The following is a 23,489-nucleotide window of genomic DNA, read 5'->3' on the forward strand; positions in this document are numbered from 1 at the left end:
CTACCCATGTGAGAGACGCAAACTCGGTCTCAACCTTGAAGTCTTTACTGAAGACTCATCTCTTCAGTAGGTCATATGATTGAGTGTAGTCTGGCCCAGGAGTGGGAAGGTGAACGGAAAGGCTCTGGAGCAACGAACCGCCCTTGCTGTCTCTGCCTGGCCGGTTCCCCTCTTTCCACTGGGATTCTCTGCCTCTAACCCTATTACAGGGGCTGAGTCACTGGCTTACTGGTGCCCTTTCATACCGTCCCTAGGAGGGGTGCGTCACTTGAGTGGGTTGAGTCACTGATGTGATCTTCCTGTCTGGGTTGGCGCCCCCCTTGGGTTGTGCCGTGGCGGAGATCTTTGTGGGCTATAGTCGGCCTTGTCTCAGGATGGTAAGTTGGTGGTTGAAGATATCCCTCTAGTGGTGTGGGGGCTGTGCTTTGGCAAAGTGGGTGGGGTTATATCCTTCCTGTTTGGCCCTGTCCGGGGGTATCATCGGATGGGGCCACAGTGTCTCCTGACCCCTCCTGTCTCAGCCTCCAGTATTTATGCTGCAGTAGTTTTTGTATCGGGGGGCTAGGGTCAGTTTGTTATATCTGGAGTACTTCTCCTGTCTTATCCGGTGTCCTGTGTGAATTTAAGTATGCTCTCTCTAATTCTCTCTTTCTCTCAGAGGAGGACCTGAGCCCTAGGACCATGCCTCAGGACTACCTGGCATGTTGACTCCTTGCTGTCCCCAGTCCACCTGGCCATGCTGCTGCTCCAATTTCAACTGTTCTGCCTGCGGCTATGGAATCCTGACCTGTTCACCGGACGTGCTACCTGTCCCAGACCTATTATTTGACCATGCTTGTCATTTATGAACATTTGAACATCTTGGCCATGTTCTGTTATAATCTCCACCCGGCACAGCCAGAAGAGGACTGGCCACCCCTCATAGGCTGGTTCCTCTCTAGGTTTCTTCCTAGGTTTTGGCCTTTCTAGGGAGTTTTTCCTAGCCACTGTGCTTCTACACCTGCATTGCTTGCTGTTTGGGCTTATAGGCTGGGTTTCTGTACAGCACTTTGAGATATCAGCTGATGTACGAAGGGCTATATAAATCAATTGGATTTGATTTGGTTTGTTGTGCCTGTCTTGGTGTGCTTGGACCATGTTAGTTCGTTGGTGATGTGGACGCCAAGGAACTTGAAGCTCTCAACCTGCTCCACTACAGCCCTGTCGATGAGAATGGGGGCATGCTCGGGCCTTCTTTTCCTTTAGTACACAATCATCTCCTTTGTCTTGATCAAGTTTAGGGAGAGGTTGTTTTCCTTGCACCACATGGTCAGGTCTCTGACCTCCTCCCTATAGGCTGTCTCATCGCTGTCAGTGATCAGGCCTAGCACTGTTGTGTCATCGGCAAACTTGATGATGTTGGAGTGTCGTGCCTGGCTGTGCAGTATTGAGTGAACAGGGAGTACAAGAGGGGACTGAGCACACACCCCTGAGGGGCCCCCGTGTTGAGGATCAGCATGGCCAATGTGTTACCTACCCTTACCACCTGGGGGCAGACCGTCAGGAAGTTCAGGATCCAGTTGCAGAGGGAGGTGTTTCGTCTCAGGGTCCTTAGCTCGTCTGGTAGGCTTGTGTCACTGGTCAGCTCTCGGCTGTGCTTCCCTTTGTAATAGTTTGCAAGCCCTGCCACATCCGACAAGCGTCAGAGCCGGTGTAGTAGGATTCAATCTTAGTCCTGTATTGCCGCTTTGCCTGTTTGATGTTTCGTAGGAGGGCATAGCGGGATTTCTTATAAGCTTCCGGGTTAGAGTCCCACTCCTTGAAAGTGGCAGCTCTACCCTTTAGCTCATTGCGAATGTTGCCTGTAATCCATGGCTTCTGGTTGGTGGTGTACTCCTCAATGCCATCGGAAGAATCCCGGAACATTTTCCAGTCTGTGCTTGCAAAACAGTCCTGTAGTTTAGCATCTGCTTCATTTGATCACTTTTTTATAGACCGAGTCACTGGTGCTTCCTGCTTTAATAATTTCCATGGTAATGTACAATGTTCATTCAAAAGATGTTGATGTGGCTCAAGCAATGGAATGTATTCTTTGGTTGATTAAACTAAACTGACATTACAATCACAGCACATATTTTACTTCCTGCTTTGCTCCTATGGGTACACTCACAATGGCCGCCAGTCCACCCATTATGCAAATATTTACATGGATGGGGATGCTCGTTTTTTTCATTCCATTTCTATGGCAGCACATGCAGTCATTTTTTTTTCTATTCGAATAGTATTGGCTTTCCAATTATCATCGTCCAAAACTCCATGACTGTCACAGCCTTAGTTTCTATGTTGGTACTACTGAGAAATGAAGATTGTTTCACTGATTACTGGTAGGCAGGGATCCACACAGCCCTCAAACGTTAGTCTCTGCAGGCCTGGGTGCTGTGCCAGAAGCCTTAGCACCCCACTGAAAACAAATAACTGCCTGTATATCCATCCACCACATTACTGCCCCAGCCCTTCATCTCTTTATACCCCCTTCTCGCTCTTCTTCTCTCTCTGACACAGCCTTTAGCCTCTCCCAGAGAAAGAGGATGAAGCAGGGATCATCTTTGACAGGATTGTAGCACCACAGAGCGTGGATACAACTTGAATGCCTCCGTAATGCAATCAGAGCACCATTACAGAGCAGGAGCGACTACTTGCCTGACTGACAGAGAGAGGAGATACAAGAGCTGCTGTGTGTTTCACACTACTATAAAGAAGAGAGCTTGACTGAATGGGTTCAAGCAAGCATGAATGAGGGTAGTGAGAGCCAATGTAATTGTACACATGAAACCTGCTCTGTTTAGAATGTGGGAATCCAAAGGGTGCATCAATGTGTATGTAGGCATCTGATCTGTGTGTGTATTGTGAGGCTGTCGTCACCATGTAAAGTATGCAATCGTCAGGGTGTGTTTGTTTGTATGGGTTTATGTTGCGGTTTTTCACACAGATAAGTTTACCTCAATCACTCCACTCAGTGACCTCTGACCCTCAGGACCCTGGGATATTGAGCAATAAGTGTGATGACATCTGCACCATTGAACGTCTTGATTTCATAACTTTTAAAAGTCTTTTGATCATACAAGACCATGTGAATGATTAAGCTGATTTACAGAATGCGCTGTGGGTGTTTCACTCAAAGTCAATGACAACATATTTGGCCCTTATGACAACACAACATACTTTATCTGACCATAACGTTAGTTCAGACAAAGGTTTCTTGCACTTTGCCAGGCATTATTGATTGTTGTGGTCGGTTCAATTCTGATCTTCTCTGATAATTACATGACAAGTGACTAACCATGATGACAACACAATATTGATCATAACTAGCTGCTTCACTGTTGCAGTTAAGAATATGCACCTGTAGTGACCCATGTGTGGCAACAACTACTAAACCTTCTCTGCTTAGTTCGAATACACTTTGTCTGTTTCGGATTCATGTATAGCTAAGTACACAAGTACAATATACCAGAAGAGATCTGATGGGACAGACACGACAGCCTAGCGATTTACAAACATGCATCATCATCCCAACAGCAACATGTTTTGATCTCAGGACGAGAGCGCACGAGGTGCTCGCACACCTACTTGTCAAAGTGTGCGCGAGCTAAGTAGCTAGGCTAGCTACTACATGGCAATAAGTACAACACGCTAGCTAGTCATGTAACTGCATATTTTGGCTTCAACGCATGTCCGTCTTTATTTACCTTACAAGGAAACGGTAGAGTAGAAGCAACTTTTTCCATAGCCAAGTTCCTGATACTCGGGGTGAGAGGGCCGCGACAAGTCGGACAACAACTCAGCTTTTGACGACATTGGTTGCAAACAAGATGTCCGGCCTGGCATTGCAGAATCGGTGGTAGAACGTAGTCAAAACAAACCGGGCACTCGAACAAGGCTGTAAGTTCAGCAGATTGTCCATGTAGCGATGCTGAGGGCAAGGCAACAGCAGCGACAGGTAGAGCCGAGCCAGACCCGGCCACAGCTCCTACTCCGGCGGCTGCAGCTGAGGCAGCAGCTCCCCCCGAACCGCCGTGCTTTCCTCCGCCTGCTTTCCCGGAACCGAGTCCTCCGCCCCCACCGCCCGCAGAGGACGGGCGGCTCATATCGATTAGTTCAGTTCTTTAGGATAAACCCAGCGCGGAGTCTGAAGCCCAGATTCCTGTTTACGCACTCCTCTGAGTGGCATTCAGACTACGCTCCAAGAAATCTCCAAGCCCCCGGGGACAAAACATGGTGTCTGAGTTTGATAGAAAGCAGAAAGCCCATTGGAGAGCATGGTTTGGACTGACAGCTTCTACACCAATTAGAAAGTGAGCCTGGGTGGTTACGTAATGCGCACTGTGCACACAACAGACATGTTGACATGTAGTCACAGACAGAGCCTAAACCGTAATACGCGAGAATTGTTTGCTGTTAAAGACGATGTGATACCCTCTATATGCAATATTCCAGTCAAGGAAAAAGTAACATACCTTGGGATTACCATATCTAAGGATCAACAGGAAAGATGCTCATTAAATGTTATACCTATTATTGAAAAAAACAAAAAGAAGTTGAACCATTGGTTGCAGAAGGATTTATCCTTGGAAGGTCGAGTATTGCTTTCTAAAGCTGAAGGTATCTCCAGACTTACTTATGCAGCCTTATGCATCCCTTTATCTTGACAACAAAATAGGTAAAGCAGTTGACCAGGTGCTTTTCAACTTCATCTGGAAAAATCATACACATTATATTAGGAAATCTGTCATTATGAACTCATATGAATATGGTGGCCTCAATTTTTTATTTTATTTTCCTACTTTGAATAACACTTTTAAGATAAGTTGGGCTAAACATTTTTTAAAGAATCCAACTTCAATTTGGAATTTCATCCCTCATTATATCTTCTGCCGTTTTGGTGGCCTCAATTTTATGTTACTTTGTAACTATAACATTGATAAGATTCCTGCAAAATGATATGCTTTTCATAGACAAGTATTCATAGAGTGGTCGTTAATATATAAACATAATTTCTCCCCGCGTAGGTATTTCATTTGGAACAATAAGGACATTTTGTATAGAAACTAGTCTTTATTTTTTAAGAATGTGTTCAATAATCATATCTGCTGGTGAGTCAACTTTTTAATGCAGAAGGATTGTTAATAAATTATTATCAAATCAAATGTATTTATATAGCCCTTCGTACATCAGCTGATATCTCAAAGTGCTGTACAGAAACCCAGCCTAAACCCCAAACAGCAAGCAATGCAGGTGTAGAAGCACGGTGGCTAGGAAAAACTCCCTAGAAAGGCCAAAACCTAGGAAGAAACCTAGAGAGGAACCAGGCTATGAGGGATGGCCAGTCCTCTTCTGGCTGTGCCGGGTGGAGATTATAACAGAACATGGCCAAGATGTTCAAATGTTCATAAATGACCAGCATGGTCAAATAATAATAATCACAGGCAGAGCAATATCCCTGTAACACCTAGAGAGTTCGCCATAGTCTTTGATGCTATTCCATCTGGAACTCTCATGTTATTTAGAGGTGTAAGCCAGACCTCACCTTCTTGACCTATCCTCGCTTAATCCAGTGGACTCTCCAATAGGGAAAATATGTTTCTCCTTGCTACCTCAGAACAGCAGATCTATACGTGCTTTATTTAAAAGGGATATTGTATCCATTCCTTATGTCACAAGTTACTGGAATACATTGGTCACTAATATCTGTTGGGAAAAAGTCTGGTTATTACCAAACAAATACTTGCTTGTTAACAAGGTCAAAGAGGTCTCTTTCAGAATGATCCATATGTATTACCCTGCAAACCTGAAGAAACTTAAAAAAGACATTAACATTGATTGTACTTTTTGTGTTGAGCATCCAGAAACAGTTTTGCATTTATTTTGGCATTGTCTACTTGTAAAACAGTTATGGAAAGATATTCACAGTTTTATAACTGTTAATATTCTTGATGACTTTTGTTTTCTTTATGGGAGAATGTGCTGCTCGGTTTCCTTAACTATAATAAAGAGAAATATTTTTTTTTTTACCTCATAAATCTAATTACGCTAATGGAAAAATGTCATATTCATTAAAAAAAATATTTTACCTTAATTAAATGTAAATTCACTAATAAAAAAACGCTCTTCCGTGTTTTCTATAAGGAATTTGAGCAGTACATTAAGACCATTCTACATTCTTCTAATAAGAAAGCTGTTAAAACAATCAATATGTGTGTTTGTATAATCTGTAATTTGTTGTACCCCCTAGCATATGTTATCATTGTCTATTTATGTACTTTTTGTATGTATACAGACTTTTCTACATTGGTAATAAAATAATATATATATATATATATATTTTTTTTTTTTTTTTTTTTTTTTAAGTGACAAATAGAACATTTATTTTTATTTTTTATTAAACAGAAACATGCTAAACACAAAAAACAGAACAGCCAGAGGGATTCCACAAAGAAGTAAGAAAGAGAAAAAAATACAAATCCACATTATATCAATTCAAATACAGACATGTTGCAAAGACATTTTGTTTTGTATAAGTTTGAATGATTTTAAATAGTTTTCCAAGTCTGATAAAAAATAAAAATAAAATAGTATTTTTCTTCATAAATGTTGATTTGTGTATGAAAAATGTTCCTAATAAAATAAAGAGATTTCTGACATACTCACGTTCAATTGTAGAATCAGTATAGTAAAATATGCCCAACTTAGATATTTCAATGGTTGTATGCATTTTGTTGCCAAGATTTAATTTTACATTATTTCAGAACACTTCACTATGTAAACAATGACAGAATAAGTGTTCAATAGATTCAGTTTCTAGTTCACAAAAACTGCATTCACTGGTAACATCAGGTATATATTTAGAAATCAAGCTATTACACGGATAGAATCTATGGATAATCTTAAATGAGATCTCCTTTACTTTATTGGTCACCATAAATTTGTGTGGTGTGAGCCAAACACGGCGCCAGTTTACATCAAACGATGAAGCCCAACAAAATATCACAGAAGGAATAGACTTCCTGTAGAAAATATCCCTTAATTGTAAGGGGTGCGTACTGGCGGCAAAGAAGTCAGATGCAGGAGAGCAAAAATTGTGTTTCCAACGGCGCAGTTTAATAATAAAAACCCACCGGAAACCAGAATAATCAATAAATGGGTACAAAACCCGCCGCACACCAGACATAACGTGCACAAGCACTTACAATAAACAATACCGGACAAGGACATGGGGGGAACAGAGGGTTAAATACACAACATGTAATTGATGGGATTGAAACCAGGTGTGTGGGAAGACAAGACAAAACAAATGGAAAATGAAAGGTGGATCGGCAATGGCTAGAAGACCAGTGACGTCGACCACCGATGACCAAACTTCTAATGCTTAAGACAATCAAAGACAAAATTGTGACTTACGGTATCAAACGCTTTCTGAAAATCCCAAAATAAGATAACAGGGAAGTCATCCAATAGATCACAATACTCAGCCAAGTCAAACACCAGCCTCAGATTATTAGATATATGGCGCCCTTTCATAAACCCTGATTGACATTCATCAATCAGATCATTCAAGCAAGACTTTAACCTTTTCGCAAAGATTGGGGCTATAATTTCATAGTCGTTATTTATGAGTGTGATTGGATGCCAATTATCAATATTTAAGAGATCCTTGTGTGGTTTAGGTATAAGAGTAATAACCCCTTGCTTCAGAGAGGCAGGTAGTTCTCCCTTCTTGAAAGCCTCCTTAAAATTTTCAAGTAAAAATGTTGTTATTTCTTCAGAGAAGGTTTTGTCAAATTGAGAGGTTGATCCATCACAACCTGGAGATTGACAACAAGACCAATTGAATTCTTCCCTAACCGAGTTAACATTCTCTATAGAATCAAGGAGATCCTTAGAGTCACTCAAATTGTTATCTAAGGAGTAAAGATTCTCATAAAACCTAGTGGTAAAGTCTGATAACAACTCTCTATCCACAGTGGTTACCCCATTAATCTTACATTTCCGAAGTGTGTTCCCCTCTAGTCTTTTCCAAATGAAAAAAGTATCTACTGTTCTTTTCGTATTTTTCAAGTCATTGCTGGATCTTATGAAGGCTCTTCTATCCTTTTCCTCATAAAATGTATCTAGTTGATTCTGTAAATCATTACATTTTGTTTTCTCATTAAGTTCAAGATGCTCAATCTCTGTGATATCCGCAATTGTCTTCGAGAGTTCAGCTACCTCACATCTCCTTCTTAAAGCAAGCCGTTTTCCATAAGTAATACAGGCTGAGTGGATACAAAATGTCAGCAGTTCCCAATATTTCCCATATTCTGCATTAGATGTAGCTAAATTTCAGTGAACAGAAATGAGATTCTTCATCACATTTTTTAAATCATCATGCAATAGCAATGAGTTATTTAATTTCCAATAACCACCAGAGTATTTCTTATCATCATAACTGCACATTCTTACAGTCAACCATATGACTTTATGATCCGTCAGGACTGCAGGCAGTATTTTTACCTCTAGACTGTTGGGCTCAAGGTTATCACCCACAAGTCAATTCTTGATTGTAGTGAACGATCTCTATTATTCCACGTGTATTGTTTCTCTACAGGGTTTTTAACTCTCCATATGTCAATTGAGTACACACAGATAGAACCTACCTCAGTGTAAAATCTTTGATGTAGTCATCTTCTTTGAATATTTATTGGCGGATCCCAACCAACGTTTCAGATGCATATACCGCCACCTACTGCCCTGGAGAGTGAGGCCGGCCTCATATTACTATCCTACAGTATATTCTCCTACCTAGCCCTTTACTGATAAAATAGCATAAATCCCTACTAACTGCCCTCATCCCATCTACCGACCCAAAATACCACCTAAACCCCATCCCTGTCCAAAGTCATAAAATTCACAATAGGGGAGAGTGGGGTAAGTTGAACCAAAGGGTTAGTTAACCAAAGGGTTAGTTGAGCCACCCCTTGTTTCTAGGAAACCATACACAAAATGAATCATACAGCTAAATATTTAAGATGGGGTCTTCATTTCATTGCGTCTGTGATGGAAAAAGTGGTAAGCAAGTTTGACTTTGTGAAAGAAAACAGATTTTCACAAAGTCAAATTAATGTATTGTGTCATGATGGTTGCATCTAAACCAAAGTAGATTGTTTTAAGATAGTTGGGGGTCTCTATAAGCTACAATATGAGGTCCTAAGCCAAGCATTAAAGTGCATCATTGTAGCTGTGTGGCTAATATCGTCAAAATGTTGGCCTTGGGGTAAATTGAGCCAATGGCTGTAATGCCCTGACCTTAGAGAGCCTTTTTATTTCTCTATTTGGTTACGTCGGGTGTGATTTGGGTGGGCATTCTAGTTTGTCTATTTCTTTGTTGGCCGGGTATGGTTCCCAATCAGAGACAACGATAGACAGCTGCCTCTGATTGGGAACCATACCTGACTATCAAAGAAATAGACATTGGGGATCATACTTAGGCAGCCCTTTTTCCCACCTTCAGTTGTGGGAATATAGTTTTTGTATTTTGTTGTTTTTCTGTGTTATTTTTAATAAAGACAAATGTACGCCTACCACGCTGCACCTTGGTCTCCTTCTATCAACGGACATAACAATGGCCACCATATACCATACAAATGATTACATTTTGATTACCTATGCATAGTATGTTTGCAATGTGTGATTCATACAAACTCAAGATTCAACTCAAGTGCATTTTTATGGTTACAGAGCAGACATCATCATGCCCTGTGTATGAAAATGTAAAACATGCAAGGCTTTAGTCCCCCTTGAGGTTCCTGAGAGAGCAGCCAAGAAAGTGATAGAAGAGAAGAAGTCCATTTGAGCAGCAGCACAGTAGCGGTGTGTGGGTAAAATCACTGACTAGGGCAGCTCCAAAATACAGGTGTTTTAGCCTAGCTCAGTGCTTTCTGTGGTGGTGGGGCAGCTAGCAGAAAATATGGAGTGTAGGGGTTGGTAATGTTCTCTAGTTGCACCGTGATTGGCTCAGTGTTCTGTCACTCATGGGGTCATTACGTCAACACAAAATCTACAGGGAGAGCGCGACAATTCAAACACCTTGGGTGCTGCCGTAGAGTTACATTAGAAGTGCCCATCCAAGAAGGCTCAAGGTCATTGGCCACAGATAAAATGATGTCATATTATGTTATATCTACAGTAGCTTTAATTGAACTGATCATGTCAACATCATACTTTCAAAATCTTAGCAGGCTAGCAGTCATCATGAATCAAGTCAACAATCTACTGGCAAATCCTTTTCAAGCCTTGTCATATGAAGAGAAATGATGATGAGAAATTATAGATAAAATGTATTGGTGCTCATCGGCCATTGGACATAAACATTGGAGTTGGAAAATGCAAATTCAACAATGAGTGATTTGGAAGGAATCTGGCTAACTGCAAGCGCTGCAAAGCAATCACTAACCTGCTATTCAGTGGAGTGGGTGTGTGGTCCAAGTCTGGGTTTAAGGGTCTCTTTTCCAAGCTTAAAATGATAAACATTCAACATTGGCCATGCTGTCAATCCAGCATGACTTCTGTCGCATTCAAAACAACTGGAAACTCGGAACTGGGAAATCTCAGACTTCAATGAATTCAAAACAACTGGGAACTCCGACTGGGAAAATATGATTTGAACGGTCATCCAACTCGGAATTCCAACTCGAGAACTCGGGCCTCTTTCTAAAGCTCCAACCTGAACATCACTGATGGCATGATTTGACCTTGCTTTTTTCAGAGTTCCCAGTTGTCTTGACAGCACCATAAATCCAGAGAATGCCAGACCTTGATCACAAAGTTTTATGACAAGATTTGCCCATGTAGGACCGCCGCGCCACCTTACTGTTCAAGTGAGCACAGCACAACAACGGTGAGTCCAAAAATGTATTGTATGCTGCTGCATTAATGATGTAATATGCCAGGGAGATATGTATTCTGTAGCTAAGAAGGTAATACTAAGTGTATGTAGTGTAGTAAGCTGTTAGTAGCCCGTGTGCCTCATCCTAATCATTTCTCTAAATAGCCTGTTTTAGAGAAATGTCCTCATCGAATATTGTAATAGCTTTCATCTGCTTATATTCCCCCTTTATTTATCCTTCGGTTCTGACTTGGTGTACATGGAGAATACTGTAAGAACGGCCCATTTTCTGAATTCTGTTGCTGTACATTTCAAAAGTGCTGAACAAATAGTTATAGTAACTTCCTAGCTCGCTCATTAATGTCTTAATTGAAATTACGGTTCGCCTCTTATCCGCTTGTCGTCCCCTTATGCCATAGTTTGTACATCTCAATTGTCAGTAGAAACCATATTTGTTTAAGCAAGTCAGCCATATCAGCTATGTTTTATTAAAGGCAGTAAATGAGGCTGAATGATCTTTCCCTGCCAGACAAGGCTCCGCTGATAGCCAGGTGTAGCATTGGTAAGGATTCACTCTATGGGGCTGAAAAGAAAGCTATGCTGTTGGGACAGCTTTATGTTGGCCCTAACAGTTTGTGGGCGCCCTTTGTCACCGTTATAGAGCAATTAATGTATTGTTTAGTGTTGTGGATTTGCTGGCATGCACCAAACATTTTTTTGTTTCTTTGCCCCACTCTAAGATTGACATGCTAAAATTGCCACTGTAATCAACATAAGCTAAATATGATGTGACTGTCCACGGTTCTGATTTCTGTATGCGTGTGTGCGTTCGTACAAGTAGAAACACATGTGGACTCACCCTACTTGTAGAGAAATGTCAATGCCATCCTCCTCTTTCATGTTTATGAAACGGTCTATCACTCTGTCATACAGTATACATAGTATATATATTTAAATGTTTTGCTGTCCTAGGCTACCTGGCTAAAATGTTTGCTCGCTAGCCTATCTTCCATTCATAGGCAACGTTAGCTAGTTAACATTAGGCTTATTTTGACATGTTTTACTTTAACCTTTATTTAACTATACATCTAGTTATGTATTGAACTTCCATCCTCTCAGGCCAGGGGCACAACAATGTATGAATTAATGGTTAGATCAGAATCGGTGTTATAATCATTGACCAGTACGGAGAATTAAGTAAAAGTCCATATCCCCATCTCCATCCATGGCTAATTTAGGAAACGGACAATTTTAGCTAGCTGGCTAACTAGCCACCGGAGGACAACAACACAACCAGATGCAACAATTCAAATTTCTGACTTATGCTCTCCATGGGATTTGATAGGAGTGATGTCAAATCCAAGCTGGCTTGCCTTGACACTTTTTGTTGGTGCGCCAGGACCATTCACAATTGAGCTCGCTCAGTTTAGCTCAACGTTGATTGGCACATTTTTTATACATTTTTTATCGAGAGTGGCTAAATTCCTCCTGGCTTCCCTTGCCTTCAATGGTTCAATCACTCGGATGCTTTCTCCTGTGAGATACATTTAGCCTCTTGCGAATTGAAGGAAAATTATGAAACACAGAGAGACGCAAGATACATTATATTATCATTTTAAATTGAATTTTAAAAAAAATGTTGTTGGAAGCCTGGCTTCCCTTGGCAGCCATGAATATATGCCACTGCAGAAGCAAGGGATGAAAATAGACTGAATGACACTGTATGGCTCATTTGGTAATACATGGCACTTGCACCGCCAAGGTTGTGGGTTCGATGCCTGGGGCCACCCATACGTAAACTGTATGCAAGCATGACTGTAAGTGGCTTTGGATAAAAGCGTCTGATAAATGGCAAATATATAGTGAAGTACATTGACAAAAAAAGATAAAAAACACATACCTGCGCGAAGGACTGGCTATAATAGAGTATCAGAGGCAGACAAGGTCTTATCTGATGACACGGAGTCTGAGCTTGCTAAGAATCTTGAGTACCGGTTTCATGGGCTTAGTAGCCTCAAATGCAGAGAACTTGCTTAAGCATTGGCACATCGAAACAACATTCCTCTCTCAGACAACTGGTCAAGAAATTGAAGGGTAAGCGCTATTGAGCAGAGATAGTTATATCTGAATGTAGGCATACATTTGAATGTAGGCAAAAATAGTGTTTAACATGATTTTTTAATGACTACCTCATCTCTGTACCCCACACATACAATTATCAGTAAGGTCCCTCAGTCAATCAGTGAATTTCAAACACAGATTCAACCACAAAGACCAGGGATGTTTTCCAATGATTTGCAAAAAAGGGCACCGATTGGTAAATTAGTAAAAAGAAGAAAAGCAGACACGGAATATCCCTTTGAGCATGGGGAAGTTATTAATACACTTTCAATGGTGAATACACCCAGTCACTACAAAGATACTGGCCTCCTTCCTAACTCAGTTGCCGGAGAGAAAGGAAACCGCTCAGGGATTTCACCATGAGGTCAATGGTGTCTTTAAAACAGTTACAGAGTTGGTAGAGTGGCCAGACTGAAGCCACTCCTCATTAAAAGGCCCATGACAGCCCGTTTAGAGTTTGCCAAAAGGCACCTAAAGGACTCTCAGACCATGAGAAACAATATTCTCTGGTCTGATGAAACCAAGATTGAACATCTCTGGAGAGACCTGAAAATAGCTGTGCAGCGCCGCTCCCCATCCAACCTGACAGAGCTTGAGAGTGTCCGCAGAGAAGAATGGGAGAAACTCCCCAAATACAGGTGTGCCAACCTTGTAGCGTCATACCCAAGAAGACTCAAGCCTGTAATCACTGCCAAAGGTGCTTCAACAAAGTACTGAGTAAATGGTCTGAATACTTATGTAAATGTGATATTTCCATAATTTATTTTGCTTTGTCATTATGGGGTATTGTGTGTAGATTGATGAGGGGGAAACAATTATTTAATCCATTTTAGAATAATGCTGTAGCCTAACAAAATGTGGAAAAAGTCAAGGGGTCTGAATACTTTCCGAATGCACTGTAGGTATTCCTCTTATCTAGGTGGGTGAGGTTAGTGTTGAGTGCAATCGAGATTTCATAGTCTATTGATCTGTTGGGACAGTATGCAAATTGCAGTGGGTCTAGGTCAGGATTCCCCAACTGGTGGCCCATGGGTGATTTTATTAAGCCCCCCAAGTTTTCTTTCAAATAATTATGATTTTACTTTTTTAATCTGTTCCAAAGTATTCCCCTAACAGAGATATACACTGAGTGTACAAAACATTAGGAACACCTGCTCTTTCATTGACAGACTGACCAGATGAATCCAAGTGAAACCTATGATCCCTTATTGATGTCACCTGTTAAATACACTTCAATCAGTGTAGAGAGGTGACAGGTTAAAGAAGGATTTTTAAACCTTGAGATTATTGAGACTTTGAATGTGTATGTGTGCCATTCAGAGGTTGAAGGGGCAAGACAAAATATTGAAGTGCCTTTGAATGGGATATGGTAGTAGGTGCCAGGCGCACCAGTTTGAGTGTAACAAGAACTGTAGCGCTGCTGGGTTTTTCACACTCAACAGTTTCCTGTGTGTATCAAGAATGGTCCACCACACAAAGGACATCCAGCCAACTGTGAGAGGCATTGGAGTTAACATGGGTCAACATCCCTGTTGGATGCTTTCGACACCTTGTAGAGTCCATGCCTTGATGAATTCTGGCTGTTCTGAGCGCAAAGGGGGGTGCAACTCAACATTAGGAAGGTGTTACTAATGTTTTGTACACTCATTGTATGTGATCCTATACAGTAAGCAAGAAATTATGTTTTAGTCAAATAGATCCGTTTGGGCTTCCTGCGGTTAATTTGCAGTACATATTATTTGCAATTATGTTCCAGTCCCCTGAACATCCACTCAATAAAAAAATTGGCCCGTGACTGAATCTAGTTGATGATCCCTGGTCTAGGGTGTCTGGGATGTTGGAGTTTATGTGTGCCATAACCAGCCTTTCAAATGACTTCATGCTTACATGTGAGTGCTACAGGGTGGTAATCATTGTGGCAGGTAGTCTTAGATTTCTTGGGAACAGGAATGATGGTCAGCTTGAGACATGGGGATTAGAGACTGGGAAAAGGAGAACTGTGTGCGCGACCAATAAACTTTGTTTTGGTCCGTTTCTTGGACCATACATCCATCACTAATCCAGTTAAGAATTTAAACCCATATGTCCGAATGTACATCTATACTTATGTTACTCCGTTATTAATGTGCAATATCTGATTGTTGTAGTAGCTGGGGAAGTTTTGACAGGACAATTAGTTTCTTACTGTTCATCTCAGGACAATGACAAAAAGTGCGCAAGTCTACTGCTTTGATATTCAAGTGTATATTCCCAATAAAAATAATCAGATCCTGAAGTCATCAGATTGACGTCTCCCTCTATTAGCAACTGAGTGGAACAAGTCCTCTAAACTATTCCCAGACTGAAGTGTAAAAATCCTATTGTATTCACTCATATCTTGCTTTCTGCATTTGAAGTACCATTAGAAGTTTCAAGCTTTATAAATATATATTTTTTTAAACTTAGTTTCAAGCTAAATCCTGCACTGTGGTAATGTGTCCAACTAGTGTTCCATAAAATACATTTCATAGACTACATTTATTCACACTTTTTTATTTTTATATACAAAAATTAGTGGCAAACAGGCATGACACTACACTTACTAAATGTCCACAACAATAATGGGGGAATTGTAGGCTGGCTGGCTAACCTCAAAACTACCTTCTACTATATTTACAGCACACTCTTGATTTCATCTAGCTGACTCCTTTATCAGATTATCCATGAGGTCATAATGCATCATAGTCATCGTCGTCTTCATGCTTCCTCTTCAGCGATTCGCTGGCCGAGTTCTGTGACACCATGTTGGTGGTGATGAGGATCTTTTTGGATCCGATCAGGGAGGGGTTGATGAGAACATTTTGAACCATTGGGGTGGATGGTGTGGCTGTCGGAGAACAAAATACAAAAATATCAGGATTTATTATGAACATTTAAAATGCACATTTTATTAAGTGAATAAACAACTGAATTGAAGCGTCTGAGAGACTTGAATTGAATTAAATCGTATTGGTTACATGCGCCAAATATAACAAGTGTAGACTTTTGCAGTTGAAAAAAATAAATATTTGCCAAATAAAAATGAAATATTAACAATACAAACAATAACAAGGGTATATGCAATGAGTACCAGTACAGAGTCAATGTGCGGGGCTACGAGGTAGTTGAGGTAATACAGTATCAAGGGGTAGGGGTAAAAGTGACTAGGTAATCAGGATATAGAACAATCATAGCAGCAGCGTATGTGAAAGTGTGTCCGTGTGTGGCATCAATAAGCATATGTGTTTGTGTGTTATGTACTGTGTGTGTTGGAGTGTCAGTGTAGTGTGTAGATAGAGTCTAGTGAGTTGTGCCAGTCAAGGGAGTCAGTGCAAAACAATTAAATTAAGATAAATAAATAAATGGGAGGTCAATGTAAATAATTTTCAGTGCCTTCTGACACTGCCTGGTATAGAGGTCCTGGATGGTAGGGAATTCGGCTCCAGTGATGTACTGGGCCGTATGCACTACCCTCTGTAGTGCCTTGTGGTCGGATGCTGAACAGTTGCCATACCAAGCTGTGATGCAGCAATTGAAGATACTCTCATCGGTGCAGCTGTAGAACTTTGAGGATCCGAGGGCCCATGCAAAATCTTTTCAGCCTCCTAAGGGTGAAAGAGGCATTGTCGTGCCCTCTCATGACTTTGTTGGTGTGCTTGGACTACGATAGGTCATTAGTGATGTGAACACAGGAACTTTAAGCTCTTGACCTTCTCCACTACAGCCCTGACGTAAATGCGGGTGTGTTCGGGCCTCCGTTTCCTGTAGTCTACAATAAGCTCCTTTGTCTTGCCCACTATGAGGGAGAGGTTCGTGTCCTGGCACCACACTTCCAGGTCTCTGACCTTCTTGGGGACAGTCACTATGGTGGTCTGCTTAAAACATATACAGTGGGGCAAAAAAGTATTTAGTCAGCCACCAATTGTGCAAGTTCTCCCGCTTAAAAAGATGAAAATTACAGGCCTCTCTCATAGGTACACTTCAACTATGACAGACAAAATGAGGGGAAGAAAAAAATCCAGAAAATCACATTGTAGGATTTTTTATGAATTTATTTGGAAATTATGGTGGAAAATAAGTATTTGGTCAATAACAAAAGTTTCTCAATACTTTGTTATATATACCCTTTGTTGGCAATGACAGAGGTCAAACGTTTTCTGTAAGTCTTCACAAGGTTCACACACACTGTTGCTGGTATTTTAGCCCATTCCTCCATGCAGATCTCCTCTAGAGCAGTGATGTTTTGGGGCTGTTGCTGGGCAACACGGACTTTCAACTCCCTCCAAAGATTTTCTATGGGGTTGAGATCTGGAGACTGGCTAGGCCACTCCAGGACCTTGAAATGCTTCTTACGAAGCCACTTCTTTGTTGCCCGGGCGGTGTGTTTGGGATCATTGTCATGCTGAAAGACCCAGCCACGTTTCATCTTCAATGCCCTTGCTGATGGAAGGAGGTTTTCACTCAAAATCTCACGATACATGGCCCCATTCATTCTTTCCTTTACACGGATCAGTCGTCCTGGTCCCTTTGCAGATAAACAGCCCCAAAGCATGATGTTTCCACACCCATGATTCACAGTAGGTATGGTGTTCTTTGGATGCAACTCAGCATTCTTTGTCCTCCAAACACGACGAGTTGAGTTTTTAACCAAAAAGTTATATTTTGGTTTCATCTGACCATATGACATTCTCCCAATCTTCTTCTGGATCATCCAAATGCTCTCTAGCAAACTTCAGACGGGCCTGGACATGTACTGGCTTAAGCAGGGGGACACGTCTGGCACTGCAGGATTTGAGTCCCTGGCGGCGTAGTGTGTTACTGATGGTAGGCTTTGTTACTTTGGTCCCAGCTCTCTGCAGGTCATTCACTAGGTCCCCCCGTGTGGTTCTTGGATTTTTGCTCACTGTTCTTGTGATCATTTTGACCCCACAGGGTGAGATCTTGCGTGGAGCCCAAGATCGAGGAAGATTATCAGTAGTCCTGTATGTCTTCCATTTCCTAATAATTGCTCCCACAGTCTATTTCTTCAAACCAAGATGCTTACCTATTGCAGATTCAGTCTTCCCAGCCTGGTGCAGGTCTACAATTTAGTTTCTGGTGTCCTTTGACAGCTCTTTGGTCTTGGCCATAGTGGTGTTTGGAGTGTGACTGTTTGAGGTTGTGGACAGGTGTCTTTTATACTGATAACAAGTGGAGGACAGAGGAGCCTCTTAAAGAAGAAGTTACAGGTCTGTGAGAGCCAGACATCTTGCTTGTTTGTAGGTGACCAAATACTTATTTTCCACCATAATTTGCAAATAAATTCATTAAAAATCCTACAATGTGATTTTCTGGATTTTTTTTCTCTCATTTTTTCTGTCATAGTTGAAGTGTACCTATGAAGAAAATTACAGGCCTCGCTCATCTTTTTAAGTGGGAGAACTTGCACAATTGGTGGCTGACTAAATACTTTTTTGCCCCACTGTAGGTATTACAGACTCGGACAGGGAGAGGTTGAAAATGTCAGTGAAACTTGCAAGTTGGTCAGTGCATGCTCACAGTACACGTCCTGGTAATCCATCTGGCCCTGTGGCCTTGTGAATGTTGACCTGTGCTACTCACATCGGCAGCGGAGAGCGTGATCACACAGTCTTCCGGTACAGCTGATGCTCTCATGCAAGTTTAAGTGTTATTTGCCTCGAAGCGAGCATAGAAGTAGTTTAGCTCATCTGGTAGGCTTGTATCACTGGGCAGCTCTTGGCTGTCCTTCCCTTTGTAGTCTGTAATGGTTTGCAAGCCCCGTCACATCCGACGAGCGTCAGAGCCGGTGTAGTACGACTCGACCTTAGTCCTGTATTGATGCTTTGTCTGTTTGATGGTTCGCCGGAGAGCATAGCAGGATTTCCTATAAGCTTCCGGGTTAGAGTCCCACTCCTTGAAAGTGGCAGCTCTAGCCTTTAGCTCAATGCAGATGCTGCCTGTAATCCATGGCTTCTAGTTGGGGTATGTACGTACAGTCACTATGGGGGCGAAGTCATCAATGCACTTATTGATGAAGCCAATGACAGATGCGGTGTACTCCTCAATGCCATTGGAAGAATCCCAGAACATATTCCAGTCTGTGCTAGCAAAACAGTCCAGTAGCTTAGCATTCGCTTCATCTTACTTTTTTATTGATCTGGTGGTTCCTGCTTTAATTTTAGCTTGTAAGCAGGAATCAGGAGGAAGGAATTATGGTCAGATTTGCCAAATGGAGCTTTGTATGCATCTCTGTGTGTGGAGTACGCAGTTGAAGTTGGATGTTTACATACACCTTAGCCAAATACATTTAAACTCAGTTTCAGAATTCATGACATTTAATCCTAGTAAAAAATTCCCTGTCTTAGGTTAGGAGTTAGGATCACAACTTAATTTTAAAAATGTGAAATGTCAGAATAGAGAGAATTATTTATTTCAGCTTTTATTTCTTTCATCACATTCTCCATGGGTCAGAAGTTTACATAGACTCAATCAGTATTTGGTAGCATTGCCTTCAAATTGCTTAACTTGGGTCAAAGGTTTCAGGTAGCCTTCCACAAGCTCCCCACAATAAGTTGGGTGAATTTTGGCCAATTCCTCCTGACAGAGCTGGTGTAACCAAGTCAGGTTTGTAGGCCTCCTTGCTCGCACACGCCTTTTCAGTTCTGCCCACACATTTTCTATAGGATTGAGGTCAGGGCTTTGTGATGGCCACTCCAATACCTTGACTTTGTTGTCCTTAAGCCATTTTGACACAACTTTGGAAGTATGCTTGGGGTCATTGTCCATTTGGAAGACCCATTTGCGACCAAGCTTTAACTTCCTGAATGATGTCTTGAGATGTTGCTTCAATACATCCACATAATTTCCCCTCCTCATGATGCCATCTATTTTGTGAAGTGCACCAGTCTCTCTTGCAGCAAAGCACCCCACAACATGATGCTGCCACCCCCATGCTTCACGGCTGGGATGGTGTTCTTCGGTTTGCAAGCCTCCCCCTTTTTCCTCCAAACATAACAATGGTCATTATGGCCAAACAGTTATATTTTTGTTTCATCAGACCAGAGGACATTTCTCTAAAAAGTACAATCTTTGTCCCCATGTGCAGTTGCAAACCGTAGTCTGTTTTTTTTATGTTGGGTTTAGAGCAGTGGCTTCTTCCTTGCTGAGCAGCCTTTCAGGTTGTGTTGATATAGGACTCGTTGTACTGTGGATATAGATACTTTTGTACCGGTTTCCTCCAGCATCTTCACATGGTCCTTTGCTGTTGCTCTGGGATTGATTTGTACTTTTCGCACCAAAGTACGTTTATCTCTAGGTGATAGAACGTGTCTCCTTCCTGAGCAGTATGGCGGCTGCGTGGTCCCATGGTGTTTATACTTGCGTACTATTGTTTTTACAGATGAACGTGGTACCTTCGGGCATTTGGAAATTGCTCCTAAGGATGAACCAGACTTGTGGAAACGAACCGACATGCCAAAACTATAGTTTGTTAACGAGACATTTGTGGAGTGGTTGAAAAACGAGTTTTAATGACTCCAACCTAAGTGTATGTAAACTTCCGACTTCAACTGTAGGTGGTCCATAGTTCTTTTCCCTCTGGTTGCACATTTAACATGCTGATAGAAACTTGGTCAATCTTATTTAAGTTTCCCTGCATTAAAGTCCCCGGCTACTAGGAGTGCAGCCTCTGTGTGAGCGTTTTCTTGTTTAAGAGTGCAGCCTCTGCCGGTACATTATATAACCAGCCAGCTGTATGTTGATATTGACGTCGTTCAGCCACGACTCCGTGAAGCATAAGATGTTACTCTTTTTAATGTCCCATTGGTAGTTTAATCTTCCCCGTAACTCGTCGATTTTATTGTCCAAAGATTGCATGTTTTCTAGCAGAATTGAGGGAAGTGGGGGTTTATTCGATCGCCTTCTCAGAAGGCAGCCCGCTCTCCGGCTTCTCTTTCTCCACGCAGATCATGGGGATCTGGGCCTGCTCCCGAGGGAGCTGTATGTCCTCCGCCTCGGGCTCGTCAGAGTTGTGAAAGAAGAAAAAGGATTCTGCTAGTTCATGGTGAGTAATTGCAGTCCTGATGTCTAGAAGTTATTTTCGGTCATAAGAGACGGTAGCAGCAAGTTACAAATGAACAAAAAAACTATCAGTTGGGGGCACGTCTGCCTTCTGCTCCAGCGCCATCTTACCCTGGACCGGGGCGCTGGTAGAAATTAGATAAAATGGAATTCAGTTTTTTTATGGTCCTATACAGCTCGCTGATTAAGGTCTTAGTGCCAGCACCAGTTTGTGACAGTAAATAAACAGCTACGAAAAATACAGATAGAATACCTCATAATAGTCTGTAGTCCATACTAACTAAGGTGAGAAGAACCTTGAGACGTCTTTAATTATTAGAGATCACACAATTGGTCAGGAGCTCGTAAACCGGCCACCATTTCCTCCGGCGACATTCTCTAATGATGTGAATACATAGTATACCATTTATAAGATTACAGTAGACTCCTTCACCAGCAATCTGAAGCAAGTTAGCAGTGTGAAATTAAGGTTAGTCTTACAGGACTTGGAGGCTGCAGTCTGTGAGGATGGGATCTGAACGCTGAAGCGCTGCCCCGAGAGTGACACTGGCGTCCCCACTTTGGTTGTGACTGACTGCACTGAGGGAGTGCCTGGAAACATGCAGGAAGGAAGGAGTACATGTATTTTCTGTTTCATTATAAAACAACAGATATGGTAGAAACAGGTCTGCACACCAGGAAGCAAACCCACATCCCACTGTCAAATAAGGACTTGGAGCAGTGTGTTAAAAAAAAACATGTAATAAAATGACAAGGTATGAGTGAAAACGTAGATTGCACAAAAGGGTCGCTCACCAAGGGTAGGCGTGCTGGGCCTGCTGGACACAGCTCCTATACTGAGGCGAGGCACTGTTATTCTCCCCGCAGATGAGGACACCTGCACAGAAGAGGAACAGTCAGAAGGATTCACAAAAGAGAACATACTGGAATAGAATACAATAAACATTGATTGCAAGTGCAGTAAATTCTGCAAAGCAGAACATAAGGCTACCTTTTTCTGTATGGACTTAAGCCTGTAGTTAGGAGCAGTAAGACAGTAACGGTCAGGGGGCAGGCGTGGCCCAGTGTATGGCTTAATCAAGGGCAGAGGGGTCTGGTTCTTCTGCCTAGCTACATCCAGCAGGAACTACACAAAGACAACATTGTCAGGAGTTAGTCTAGATCATTTATGAACATCAGAAAAAAATGTAATGTCTGTCTTGGCACTAGTTTTAAATCTTACATCTCGTGGTGGTGGGGAGGTGAAGGACTGGTCCATTCGACACTGGATTGCAAGTCTTATGTCGTCAGCATCCACAATGTTCTTCTTGGCATGTGTTGCATAGATTTTGGCATCCTCAATAATAGTTGTCACATATCCTGTAAAATCAAATGATATATAAGGACGGCTGTTCATTGTCTTGATACGTTGGTGTCTTGTAACTACTAAACATGCAATATTGCACACTGAGCATAACTAACCTGAGAGAGTTGAATGTATACTTACTGTAGGTAAATTCCAGCATTTGATTAATAACTCTGGGCTCATACTCTGTTATCCCCATGTCTTTGAGGATTTGGATCATAACCTTTGCAATGGAAAAATATGAGCACATAAGCAAGAAATGCAGTATGCTGTGTGGCTGCATGGACAAACATGAAGTAGAGTAACATTTCCATGTGTTGTCATCAACTGCACTAGCTAGTTACAACAATAACAGTCAGCAGCTGACGTTAGCTTGTCCTGCTAACTAACAAGCTAGCTATTAGTTACCATTCCCAATAGGCAAGTAGATGCCATTACACAAAAACAACGTTAGAATGATATGGAGTTATATTGCTGGACAGCTACTCTACAAATGCACATTTAAAATTAAGAGCGTCAGTTCTTCTAGTTCTAACGTTAGCTAGCTGACAAATAAATACCAAGCTAGCTAAATTTCTTAGCTAGTTACCGTAGCTAGCTAACGTTAGCGAGCTCACTAGCTAGCGAACTTTTGACACAATCCTGCAAAAACTAGAAACTTGAATTCAGCTGTCATAAAATATATCTAACTAAACACTCATCACCACTGAAGCTACACTCATGAAACTATGACATCTCAGAAATGGTACCTTAGACGGTTTACTCCTACCTGTGCATCTTTAGGAACAGTTTTCGGAGAAGCCATTTTCACGTTTGACCCTTACCCCGCCCATCCACTTCCGCACAGCCGTACTAAAATAAAATCAATATGCATATAGTACCGCCACCCTCTGGTTCACCGCGTTTATGACACTTAGTTTTATATTATTTGGGGGCTTTATAAAATATACACATTTACTGTAAATGCATTGATCCAATAAAATATATAGCTAGCTATTCTATGATGCAAAAATACAACTCTAGCTG

General features: G+C 41.6%; 2 protein-coding genes across 2 annotated transcripts in view; both read right to left on the reverse strand.

Annotated features, from left to right (window-relative positions):
* siah2l (seven in absentia homolog 2 (Drosophila)-like) overlaps positions 1 to 4,345 on the reverse strand; it is a 50,654-nt gene extending 46,309 nt beyond the window's left edge. The window contains exon 1 of the mRNA XM_024394084.2: positions 3,729 to 4,345. Coding sequence (XP_024249852.1) covers positions 3,729 to 4,127 — 399 coding nt within the window. The 5' untranslated portion in view covers positions 4,128 to 4,345. The remainder of the gene's footprint in view (positions 1 to 3,728) is intronic.
* An 11,188-nt stretch (positions 4,346 to 15,533) lies between these two features.
* On the reverse strand, positions 15,534 to 23,321 carry taf9 (TAF9 RNA polymerase II, TATA box binding protein (TBP)-associated factor). The gene is made up of 7 exons (XM_024394083.2): positions 23,233 to 23,321; positions 22,605 to 22,686; positions 22,341 to 22,477; positions 22,110 to 22,244; positions 21,914 to 21,995; positions 21,599 to 21,709; positions 15,534 to 15,887 (listed from the first exon to the last, which is right to left on the reverse strand). Exons 1-7 carry the CDS (start codon positions 23,266 to 23,268, stop codon positions 15,730 to 15,732), a joined length of 741 nt encoding a protein of 246 aa, XP_024249851.1. The 5' UTR covers positions 23,269 to 23,321; the 3' UTR covers positions 15,534 to 15,729.
* Between the last annotated feature and the right edge of the window lie 168 nt (positions 23,322 to 23,489).

The sequence above is a fragment of the Oncorhynchus tshawytscha genome, linkage group LG30 (assembly GCF_018296145.1).
Source record: "Oncorhynchus tshawytscha isolate Ot180627B linkage group LG30, Otsh_v2.0, whole genome shotgun sequence".
NCBI lineage: Eukaryota > Metazoa > Chordata > Actinopteri > Salmoniformes > Salmonidae > Oncorhynchus > Oncorhynchus tshawytscha.

Bases quoted from the DNA above. Each gene is read 5' to 3' on its own strand.
- taf9 (XM_024394083.2), bottom strand. From the start codon at position 23,268: ATGGCTTCTCCGAAAACTGTTCCTAAAGATGCACAG. The intron at 22,478-22,604 runs GTAAGTATACAT...TTGATTTTACAG, and splicing joins AATGCTGGAATTTACCTACA to GATATGTGACAACTATTATT. The intron at 15,888-21,598 runs GTAAGACTAACC...GTTCTCCGACAG, and splicing joins GACTGCAGCCTCCAAGTCCT to CCACACCATCCACCCCAATG.